At 50.1% G+C, this 12,603-nt stretch overlaps 1 protein-coding gene across 4 annotated transcripts; it reads left to right on the top strand.

Moving 5' to 3' along the window:
- Positions 1–2,314: 2,314 nt before the first annotated feature.
- Positions 2,315–11,923, top strand: LOC133346924 (cdc42 effector protein 3-like). 4 transcript variants are annotated; one of them, XM_061558750.1, is made up of 2 exons: positions 2,315–2,388; positions 10,528–11,923. In XM_061558750.1, the coding sequence occupies exon 2, from the start codon at positions 10,827–10,829 to the stop codon at positions 11,796–11,798; it is 972 nt and encodes a 323-aa protein (XP_061414734.1). In that variant the 5' UTR covers positions 2,315–2,388; positions 10,528–10,826; the 3' UTR covers positions 11,799–11,923. The 4 variants fall into 4 exon arrangements, with proteins under 4 accessions (XP_061414734.1, XP_061414732.1, XP_061414733.1 ...); XM_061558748.1 differs by lacking the exon at positions 2,315–2,388 and adding an exon at positions 3,275–3,402; XM_061558749.1 differs by lacking the exon at positions 2,315–2,388 and adding an exon at positions 3,340–3,487.
- The last annotated feature ends 680 nt before the right edge of the window (positions 11,924–12,603 follow it).

The raw sequence follows: 12,603 nt of genomic DNA, 5'->3' as shown, positions 1-12,603 counted from the left end.
GAGTGTAAATAAATGTGCTGATTCTGACTCTGTCCACCTTTTGCCTATTGAGAGATTAGATCAGCTCGAGTGCGCAGCAGCTCGATGGATTGTTACATCGTGAGAGATTTAGATGGCTTCATCCAGAAGTGGATAGATCATGGTTCATGGCGTTTATTTGTTTTTACAATGTTTACAATGTATAAACAATTACAACCCATGGCGCGGCCATTAAGGAAGCCAACGGAGAAACCCGACTCTGGTCAAGAGCGAACGAAGCTCAATCTGGAGACCAGCATGGCCCCCAAGCCTGAGGTCAAGAGTTCAAATCCTAGCCAGGGTCAACTCGGTCCCCTCATCAATCATCCCTCCGGGGGTGGCTAAAACGAGCACCACCTTGTGAGGCTGCATCGGGAAACCTCAGGACCAGTTTCCGCGAAGAAGCTCCCCCAGCACGTGGAATGTCCGACGTTCCGTTCGTCCCACGTGGCAGGAGCTTTCAGAGACGATGCCGTAATAACGCGCGCGGGGCGACTCGAAATGCAAAATGAAAAACAAAAAACGACCACGGCTAAGGGAGAGATGCCTGGGGGAGTCTGCTCCCGCTCAGAGCGCTTGACGTGTAGAGCCCAGGAGCTGTAGCATCGACCTCCCATCGCTTCGCAGGAGATCAGCGCTGTGGGGGTGGGGGGGGTGAGGGAGGTGGGGGGGTGGTCTCGTGGAGTCCTCGTCTCGTGTTCTACATTTGGTTAGATCTTGTCCCATGGGCAACGGATGTATTGACACTCAAACTGTTGTCGACAGATGACCCCGTGGAGAACGGACGAATCATATTGTTTTGTTACATTTGTTTTAAAAGTCAGCGTCGTGAAACATCAACAACAACAACAACGACGTAAGTCCGTACCACAAATGGCAAATGAAAGAAAGAGTCGCCCTTGTCTGTTGCTCGATTGTGACTGTGATGAAAGTGCAATCTGATCGTCAGGTAGCCGACCCACTGCCCATCTTTTACTCGATCACACGCGGCAGGTACGGACGCCGTACCTGGAGCCACTCCTGGTGCGATCGTGTGCGCGTATCCCGCAGCGTAAGATGAGTGCTGGACTCAGTCAACATTTGGAAAAATGCGATTTGTAACTTTGATCATTACCTGTTCAATGTCAATGTGCGCATTGTATTGAGGGACTACTGCTGTGTTGCGTTATCTTGGTGGGGGTCTGGGACTGGTTTTCTTTTTGGTGTTTTTTGCTGCCTTACCCAATCTTGATGTAATTCGATAATTTTGTTTCGTATTTACTTTTCGTGACTTGTTTACCATTTTCTTTATTTTGCACTTCTATCGTTCTATTGTTTGCTGTTGTAACTTGCTGACCCGCCCATACTGTAAATCTGTGAAAAGAGCTTCATAGCTCATCGGATTCCTCCTACAGTCGAAGTAAAGATTCTGATTCGGAGGTAAAACCTTCAATCATTTTATTTAGCAATATGTGCAGGCGGGGGGGGGGGGGGGGGGCTTTCTCCAGACACTCTCCTTTCAGTCCCAGACACTTTAAACAAAACAAATGGAACCGGCCAAACATCCCAATGCGCAGGAACCTCTTGAAAATGAGTCTTGAGTCTCTTTGGAAGACGTGGGGTCCAACTTGTTCTCGGCGGATGTCAGTTAGATTATCGATGCGTCGCGTTTCTCTCCCATCCACTTCCCTTGCCACTCTCCATATGCGGTCCGAACGTTGACCCAAGACAGCCACGTGATGGTGATGATGATGATAATACATCTGTAGAGTCGCTACGCATCCACTGCATGGCGACTGACTCAGTGCGGAGGCGACTGCTCTTGTTCCTCTGTCGATGTGAAGGTGCCCTCATCAGCACAATTGTAATCATCATCCTCTTCATGCCGATAATAAAAAGGACCAAATCCCAAAAATGTTGACTATTATATATTTATATAGGTGACTCGACACATTCGTTAATAAAACTACCCGAAAAGGAGATATATTTTAATGTGTTTGTTGTTCAACAATTATCATCGAATTGCCATATCCGTCATCATCATCATCATCATCTATTTCCGTATCATAATCACAATATGAGTCCAGTTGTTTGTGTTATGTTAATCAGCACTGACGTCACCTTAGTTGACTGGAGGGTGGGGGGAGGGAGGGAAACGTGGCCTCGAGAGAAGTAAAACACCAGTGATTTTGTTTTTACTTCTTGTTTCACCTTTCGCAGTCACATCTCATCCTTGCAGGGGGGGGGGGGGTGGTGGGGAGTGTCCAGGAAGGCAGGACACCAGCAGGCTCAGCTTGAGGTCCACTTCCTCGCTCCCCACACGGGCAAATCACAAAGTGGTGATCCTCAAGACCCGTGGTTCTCAAGCGGGGGCGACGCGGACCCCGGGAGGTACGTGGCAATGCCCCAGCGGGGTACGTGATGTGATTCATAAACGTGTGAAAGTATAACACGCGTGAGAGTCATTGGTGAATAATACTCGCGTATGAATCTTGCCCATATAAAATGACTACGTTACAATGTAAATTCACGTTCTAAGCTAGCGCGTTATTAAAGACATTTTGTAAACTCGATGATGGTCAGCGATGTGGTTTCCTCGAGTAAACAGCGTGCGGAGGGTCCGTTAAATATGTCTGTTTTCATTCGCTTGCAGTTACCAGTTCGTTAGGATATCTCGCAAATGAGTTTAAATATTGACCTTCATTATCCATTCTTTTTTTTAATCTCAGAACCACGTGGCCGGGGGTCGGGTGGGGAGTAACTCGCTTGAAACAAAATTCAACAAGGAGGAGGGGTGGGAGGGGGGGTAACGGCAGTGGTTCTCAAAACACTTTTTTGTTGTTGAGAACCACCGCCCTCCCTAAACAAGAACACCTCAAATTACAGCCGACGGGGCTCGCCGGCGTTGCCCACCGCATGTCCACCGCGTGTCCACCGCATGTCCACCACGTGTCCACCGCTGTGTCCACCGCTGCGGCTCGAAGGGGTCCCTGTGAGCCATGAGCGTCGCGGGCTCACACGGCCCGGGTGGGGGGAGAGTTTCGGGGGGGGGGGGACAAATCTTTCCAGCTCAGACCGCACCGCTCGTCCTCTCCCCCTGGCCGCGCGTGATTTATAGCGGCACCACCGCGCGCTGTCACTCCCTGCCATTGCTATGCCAGCTGTGTATGGCTATTTTTGAGGACAGCGGGGGGTGAGGATGTAAAGTTGGGGGGTGGGGGAGGTTGTGAGATGTCACCAATTGGGGTAGAGCCGGGGGGTGCTGCTGGTGCTGGTGGTGGTGGCCTCGCGTCTCGGTCGTGCCGTGCAGAGCGTGGAGGGAACGGGGGGGGGGGGCGGTGAGGAGGAGGAGGCTACGGCTCTCACGGGCGGCTGCGGTAGTTCGCTTCGTGGAGATGGAACGAGGTGAGGTCCTGGCAAACGCCGCTCGTCCGCTCCATTCACGGCTTGGCCGCTGTTCACGACAGCAGCGGTGATCCTGTGCAGATGGGTCAGTTCGCGTTTTTGGCAGCGGTATGTAGAATGTGTTTTTTTGTTGTTCAAGCGGTTATCATCGTCGTCGTATTGATCATAATCACGATCGTAAGCTAAGTTCATCTCTGCAACTATATTGTTCAATATCATCATCCGTCTCCGTATCCATAATAATCTAGATTATATTATCATCATCATTATCATCTATATTATCCATAGCCATAATCACCCATCTCCATAATCATCCATTGATATGTCTCTACATAACCATCAACATCATCATTAGCATCTATATTATCCATAGACCATAATCATCCACCTCCATAATCATCCACTGATATGTCTCTACATAACCATCAACATCATCATTAGCATCTATATTATCCATAGACCATAATCATCCACCTCCATAATCATCCACTGATATGTCTCTACATAACCATCAACATCATCATTAGCATCTATATTATCCATAGACCATAATCATCCACCTCCATAATCATCCACTGATATGTCTCTACATAACCATCAACATCATCATTAGCATCTATATTATCCATAGACCATAATCATCCACCTCCATAATCATCCACTGATATGTCTCTACATAACCATCAACATCATCATTAGCATCTATATTATCCATAGACCATAATCATCCACCTCCATAATCATCCACTGATATGTCTCTACATAACCATCAACATCATCATTAGCATCTATATTATCCATAGACCATAATCATCCACCTCCATAATCATCCACTGATATGTCTCTACATAACCATCAACATCATCATTAGCATCTATATTATCCATAGACCATAATCATCCACCTCCATAATCATCCACTGATATGTCTCTACATAACCATCAACATCATCATTAGCATCTATATTATCCATAGACCATAATCATCCACCTCCATAATCATCCACTGATATGTCTCTACATAACCATCAACATCATCATTAGCATCTATATTATCCATAGACCATAATCATCCACCTCCATAATCATCCACTGATATGTCTCTACATAACCATCAACATCATCATTAGCATCTATATTATCCATAGACCATAATCATCCACCTCCATAATCATCCACTGATATGTCTCTACATAACCATCAACATCATCATTAGCATCTATATTATCCATAGACCATAATCATCCACCTCCATAATCATCCACTGATATGTCTCTACATAACCATCAACATCATCATTAGCATCTATATTATCCATAGACCATAATCATCCACCTCCATAATCATCCACTGATATGTCTCTACATAACCATCAACATCATCATTAGCATCTATATTATCCATAGACCATAATCATCCACCTCCATAATCATCCACTGATATGTCTCTACATAACCATCAACATCATCATTAGCATCTATATTATCCATAGACCATAATCATCCACCTCCATAATCATCCACTGATATGTCTCTACATAACCATCAACATCATCATTAGCATCTATATTATCCATAGACCATAATCATCCACCTCCATAATCATCCACTGATATGTCTCTACATAACCATCAACATCATCATTAGCATCTATATTATCCATAGACCATAATCATCCACCTCCATAATCATCCACTGATATGTCTCTACATAACCATCAACATCATCATTAGCATCTATATTATCCATAGACCATAATCATCCACCTCCATAATCATCCACTGATATGTCTCTACATAACCATCAACATCATCATTAGCATCTATATTATCCATAGACCATAATCATCCACCTCCATAATCATCCACTGATATGTCTCTACATAACCATCAACATCATCATTAGCATCTATATTATCCATAGACCATAATCATCCACCTCCATAATCATCCACTGATATGTCTCTACATAACCATCAACATCATCATTAGCATCTATATTATCCATAGACCATAATCATCCACCTCCATAATCATCCACTGATATGTCTCTACATAACCATCAACATCATCTCCATATCATTATCAACTTCCATGTTTCACTTCACCATTATCACCACCTTTTCCACATCTCTCTGTAAACACTCTTCATCATTATTATCATCATTATCCATCATCGCCATCGTGACCACGAGCATTAGCCCATGCATGTCATACCAAAATCACGCTATTTCATCACCACATTAATACTCTGCCTCTCTAACAATAAGTTAGTCCATTTAACACGTTAAGCTTTCGCGTCCAGTGTTAATCGTAGAAAAGTGTTTGTGTCAGATCGCGTAACACGATTCGTACACCCCGCAAGGCTGTCACGTGAGCAGGGCGTGCCATCCTTATCTGCCGATTGCCTGATGATGCTGGCTGCGATCACCGGCGAAACGTCGCGATCCATTGCACACGTTGCGCATTGCTCTCTTCACACGCCGGTGTGCTGAAGTCGTGAGACATTAGCAAGTTCTGTTCACGCGACAACCTCACCGGTTGTCCGTGTCGGGTGCAGATGAGGGGGGGAGGGTGGTGTGGGGGCGGACGACACATCTGCGCGATCTAACCCCAAACAGCGTGACCACGAAGTGAATGCACATTTGCGCGCGGTGGCCACCGAGGAGCGGCGTCGGTGTTGAGTTGTTGCGTAAGGAGCGGCCTCGTCACGCTACGCAAATCACGGACAACATTGTGGCGTCATCATCGTCGTCATCATCGTCGTCGATTATTTGTGTTGTTTACCGTCATTTTTGTGTTGCGCCGTTTCGTTACAAGGCAGGGCTGGTGAGAGTAGTGTGTGGTGAGTGTGTTGGGTGGTTAGCGTGATGCGTGGTGAGTGTAGTGCGTAGTGAGTGGAGTGTGTGGTGAAAGTGGTGCGTGGTGAGTGTGGTGTGGTGAGTGTGGGGCATGGTGAGTGTGGTGTGTGGTGAGCGTGGTATGTGGTGAGCATGGTGCGTGGTGAGTGGAGTGTGTGGTGAAAGTGGTGCGTGGTGAGTGTGGTGCGTGGTGAGTGTGGTGTGTGGTGAGTGTGGTGAGTGGTGAGTGTAGTGTGTGGTGAGTGTTTTTCCCGTGCAGTGTAATATTTTACAGAGGGCTTTTGTTCATAGTTTTCTGGTAAAAGACAACATATTTCTCAAAGTCAGAAGAGACTTCATGTGAATTTAAAAGATTATACTCGTCATCAAATCACCCAGAACACCCCATACAATGCAAGGTAAGCAGGAAAAAAGGGCCTGGTTGGCACTTGCATGAAGGACTCTCTGGTAATAGCAGGTCTAACGGTGGATGGGAATGCCAATTGGCCAGGACATCATTGAATCCATCTGTGTGCCGCGCTGCGTGTTGCCCCCTCGTATGCTTGGGGGTTTCTCTGGTTACTCTGGATTCCTGACACGTGGAGGCAAGCACCCATTGATGACATTGGCCAAACGTCCAAAAGCAGGAGCCACTTTCAGCCTCCATTGGACTCTTCCGGACTCGTGTTCATCGGCAGCGTTTGTTCGAACAAGCAAACTCTGGACCAGCTGCAACCTTGTGGATTCCATCAGCGCTCGGTCTATTCAACAGACACTGCCGGCTTGCCAGATGTTTGTTAGCACTGCCATCTTCAAGACGGAGCCCTCCCTGTTCGGCACAAAAGGAACGGTGTATTGGCCAAATAACGTTAACAGGGACCATCCTGAAAGAAAAATTGTCTTGAAACTCTGTGCCTCTCGTCACGAAACTCCAGCCACCGCATGCACAATCAGCGTTGTACCAGCGATTAGGTTTATTTTAGTTTCTTTCGGTCAGGTCACGTAGGTAGAAACATAAAATAAAATCAAAAATAATAATAAATCACGACGTTTCGATCGCAACACAAGCGGTCGTCCTCAGGCGGGAAATACATAATCCAACTGCTGAACCAGCGATAGAGCTGTTACAACAAGAGGTTATCATCGAGACGTCGTGATATATTATTTTTCGTTTTATTTTGTTTGTTTGTTAAGGAATCACACTTGCTGAGCACAGGTCCGAAGGCGCAAAGAGACAGGCGGGTTTAGCAACAAGCAGCAGAGTTGCAAGGAATTTAATCGAGCAAAGGGGGGTAACTCGAACTTGGGATAAGAGGAGACGATGGCAAGAGGGAAAAACCCAAAGAGTAAAGAGGGAATCCCAAAGTGGAGCAGTGCGAGGAAAGACGCAGACAGAGAAGTGTGGGTGACCTTGCAGTGTCGGTGGTGGTTGAACACAGTGCGGATTGTGTGTACGTTGTGTGCATGTTGTGTGTGTATGTACGATGAAGGACAACAAACTAAACACACACAAATACAATCAATCTGAAATTATAATTCCACTGTGACCGCATTGCATAATAAATGACGCAATCGCGATTGAAATTGACCCCAGGGTTACCAATGATTGCTCGACATTTTCTTCTGAGCTAAGATTTTTAATTTTGCTTCATGCGGTAGCGCCGAGCTCAGAGGACTCAACACGGACAAATGGAACGGACGATTGACGCGCGGCCAACTGATTCCGCTGGTCTCCCTTACGCCACCGCCAAAAAGACAAAGATCCCCCGTATAGCCTTAACAAACTGTCGGGGCAAGTGCTGTTAGCGAGCGCCTATGACGACCGGCACGGCACACGAGGGGGTCGGTAGCAACCACGCCCGGTCGCCTTTGTCTCTCCAGTGGCGATGTTTACTACACACCGTATCAGGTACTCGTTTGAGGCTGAGTCGACCTAGGGGAGGCCCAGGACCGATTCAGATAATCGTGAACGGTGTTGGTCGTGAGTGGGAATCGAACTCGGGTCGCCGGGTTCGTGCAGCACTACACTACCCACTACACTACCCACTACACTACCCACTACACTACCCACTACACTACCCACTACACTACCCACTACACTACCCACTACACTACCCACTACACTACCCACTACACTACCCACTACACTACCCACTACACTACCCACTACACTACCCACTACACTACCCACTACACTACCCACTACACTACCCACTACACTACCCACTACACTACCCACTTCACTACCCACTACACTACCCACTACACTATCCACTACATTACCGCAACCACCACCACCACCAACCACGGTTTTCTCGGCTTCTCGGTCGAAAAATCCAGACGAGGCCAGAACGCAGGAGACGAAACGCCCGTCGTTTCAAATCGTTTCCTGCTGCGGAACGGAAAGACACAAACCGATCAGAACAATGCCCCCACCCCCTCGAAACTAACAACGATGAGGGCAACAAAGGGAATGCGCTTGAAACGGATCGAGAGAACATACCGCGCCTTAAATAGACGAAGCTCTGAGCCGCCGGGCTGCTCTTCGCCGCTGCGTTACGGGGGCGTCTCGAAAAGGCAACGGTTTTTTCAGCTTGAAAAAAAATCGTTCGTTCGCTCTCGGTTGCGTAAATGTTTTTTTTTCGACTGCCGCGGAGATGGAGCGACGAGATGAGCTCGCGCACAAGATTGGGCGGCACCGCAGGACCGTGTTAGGTTGGTGGCGGCGTAGGGGCGGGAGGTCTTCAATCCAGCAGTGGATAAACAATGATGCCGATGGTGGATGGTGGCTTACGTTGAGCAGGAACAACACAGCAATACTTTTTTTTTTAGAATTATAAACAAATTGTAAAGATCAGATGCACCTTAAAAATCAAGGATGGAACGACGCCACTCCACTAGAGGGTCAATGAATTCAATCTTGATTTGAAGCTTTCGTGACTGCAGGAATCCATACTCTTTGGTTCTTTCGGTGAAGTCACGTAGTTAGAAATAAAATAAAACAAATCACGACGTTTCGAGCGCAACACAAGCGGTCGTCATCGCTGTCATCGCTTGTGTGGCGATCGAAACGCCGTGATTCGTTTTATTTGATTTCTAACTACGTGATTTCACCGGAAGAACCAAAGAGAATGGTCAATGAATTGTTACGATTTAGGGTCTGCATGTGAATGAATTTCGGGATTGTTGTTTACATTGCGGTGAATGGTAACGCCTCACCTCCAGTGGCCGTAGGCGGGTGACGTCAAGCCGTGACATGCCACGCGTCTGAGTCGAGAATCAAGATTGATATTCATGCGTAACTCGACGCATGTATCATGAACTTTTAATCACCGATATTCATTGACAAATCAATTAATCGATGCACTGTTCCGCCCATACTTAATGTGTGTACGGAAACGAAATGAATGAATAATTTTCTGAAATTTTAAGTAAATGAAAACATTTTTGTTGTAAATCTACGAAATGTGCTTCTCTTTGTAAAACACAAACGGGCGCTCCGGTATGAACCAGGTAACCCGAGTTCGTTCCCGGCCACGGCTAACATCAGTGGCAAGTGATATCGGACGGAAGCTGTTCTGTACTGCCATGCCCCCCCTCCCCACCCCTTCACCAACCTGCATTGACCAGTGTGGTGAAGTATGATGAGAACTCTCCAATGATGGACATGGTGTGGGGATTTGAGAATAGCTCGCTGTAACGTGTGAATTATGTAATTCATTTCCAAAACATGTATGTTCTGATGTATGTACATTAGCAAAATAACAACAAACTTTACATATCTACTTACGTTAAATTTCGGGCTTAAAACACATTCCTTCTATTTTACGCGTGAAGATGATCAGTCCAATCTTAAATTTGGATCTTTCGTGACTGCAGGAATTACTCTTTGGTTCTTTCGGTAAAGTCACGTATAAAGATCAAATAATAAATTAAATAATAGCATACGACGTTTCGGTTGCAACACAAGCTATTTCATTTATACCTGATGATGATTGCTTGTGTTGCAATCGAAACGTCGTATGCTATTATTTAATTTATTATTTGATCTTTATACGTGACTTTACCAAAAGAACCAAAGATGGTCAGTCCAATATATTTAATCACGTAAAAAAAATCCTCTTATTATTTTTTGTGAACGTGACTTTGTCTCTAATCGTATACGCATCCTATAGAGCTGCAACCTTCCAGCAACAACAAAACATGCGATGTGGATGGCAGCTCAATACGTCGGTCAACTAACGAAATGTTGTTGTTGTTGTTGTTGTTTGTGTTTGTTTGTTCTAAGGTTCACTGGATGTCCCCGTCCAGCGCACGCGGCGGGCTGCGCGCGCGTTTCAAGGCAGAACGTGGGCACGTTGCGTAAAATAGATTTATTTTCTAATTTAACCGAGAGATCATCGCAGCCAAACGCGCCTGATGCCACCGCATTGCACCGTCGCTTCCTTGCCCTAGATCCGCGCAACTTTTTTCGTCGTCAACGGTTGACGCGGAAAGTCGCGTCGACCAACCATCCCGTTTTGGAAACATTCAAAGGCGGCGGCGTTCAACGCAGGGGGCGTGTGCGCACCCGAGCAGACTGTCAGGATGCCCGTGAAGGCCCCCATGTACCTGAAACCCGGCCGCACGAGTAAGGGCAAGAAATCCACGAGGCTCCGGGACATCCTCTCGGGAGACATGATCAGCCCTCCGCTGGGCGACTTCCGCCACGTGGCGCACGTGGGCAGCTCGGGCGGCATGGGCGAAGGAGCCGCCGCCTTCGGAGACCTCTCGTTCCTGTGGAGCAGCGAGCGTCCCGCGTCCCACGGCGGGGACGGCGTCCTCCAGCGAGCCGAGCGACGCCACGCGGTGCCAGAGGCTCGGCGGGACCGAGACCTCGAGGCACGGGTCGCGTCGTGCCCCGGCTACCAGGCGGCACGCGGCACGACCGGCGTCGGGATCCCGTCGCCCGTGCTGAGGAACGCGTTCGTGCTGCCCTACACGGGTCCCGAGCAGGCGCTGGTGCTGCCGGGGGTGTCGCCGTTCTGCCCAGGAGGACGCGCGGGGCCGCCCCGCCGGCGCCCCGAGCCGTCGGCGGACACCGAGTGCGGCGCGGGGGACGACGCGAACGGCGAGGGCGCGTGCGGTCGCGAAGACGTCGCCGGTGCAGGGACGTCGCGATCGACGGGCGGCGGAGTCGTGCGGGCGGCGGCGGCGTCGGCGTCGAGGTCGCCGTTCCCTCTCCGGTCGGCGTCGCCTCCGCCCCTAGTGAACCGACTCGCGTGCCCCGACGCCAAGGGGCCGTGCACGAGTCCCAGCCCCAAGAGGGGGCTCCTTCGGTCCATCAGGGATCAGGTGCAAAACATCACGCTCAGCCCGCCGCTCTCCAGGAGTCGCACCTTCCAGTCGATGCACGCGACTGAGACGTCGTCTCAGGAGCCCTTGCTGTTGTCCAGCAACGACATGCACCACGAGGAGGAGGAGGAGGAGGAGGAGGGGGGCACGAGGGCTCCAGCCGGGCGTTCCGCTTCATGTCCTTCTCCGGCAACGGGTTTGCTCATCGGCGATCGACCGGCGTGACGGCTTCGAGTGGGAAGCCCCAACAACCCAAAGCCACGGCGAGGGCCGCCGCCGCCGCCGGCCAGCTCAGCCCCGGGCCCGAGTCGACGAACCCTCGCCGCCCCCCGTCCCGGGAAGGCTGCGCTCGGAACGGCTTTGCGAGCGCCGTCGACCACGAGCAACCGGGCTGCCTGTGGCCCAGAACTCCGGAGCGCGTGGCCGTCACGGAATCGATGCATTTCCTCAAAAGCCGGCAGACCCTCCACCCGCGATCCAAGCGCAGGGACTTGCTCGCCAAGAGCCGGCGGGAGAACGGCGACGAACACCGGCGGGCGACCCCCCTCGAGCCAGTCGCCGCCGCCTCCGCCGCCGCGTGCCCGTCGCTCCCCTCGGCGGACGACCCGTGGCCTGGCGCGTGGCCGGACAACTCAAAATCGCCGTTCACGCCGAGTCCCTCCGTGTCCCCACCGCCGCCGCCGCCTCAGAGGTCACAGAGAGGTGACCTCCAGGCGAGAGGCGCTGGCGGCCGTGGAGAGTGGGCGGCGTTCAGCACCCTGTCACGGACGCCGCGGTGGCCACCGGGCGAACCGCGCTGCAGCGACTCGCTGCTGTCGCTGCACACGGACCTGGGGCCGTCCATGCTGGACGAGGTCCTTGGGGTCATGGAGAGGCAGGAGGGACGCGGGCCGGGGAGGGCCTCCGCGCGGTACGCGACGCCCGACGGCACGCGGGGCAAGGCGGCGGCGGCGGCGGCGGTGGCCACCGGCGGCGGCTCGGGGCACGGAGTGAGAGGTGCTGAGAGGGACAGCGGCGTCGCCTGCGAGGC

Source organism: Lethenteron reissneri, chromosome 25, assembly GCF_015708825.2.
Source record: "Lethenteron reissneri isolate LAM-NWPU_2019-01 chromosome 25, ASM1570882v1, whole genome shotgun sequence".
NCBI lineage: Eukaryota > Metazoa > Chordata > Hyperoartia > Petromyzontiformes > Petromyzontidae > Lethenteron > Lethenteron reissneri.
The sequence above is the reverse complement of the archived record's forward strand: the minus strand, read 5'-3'. Positions and strand labels throughout refer to the sequence as shown.

Coding starts and splice junctions, on each gene's coding strand:
- LOC133346924 (XM_061558750.1), top strand. CDS start 10,827: ATGCCCGTGAAGGCCCCCATGTACCTGAAACCCGGCCGCACGAGTAAG.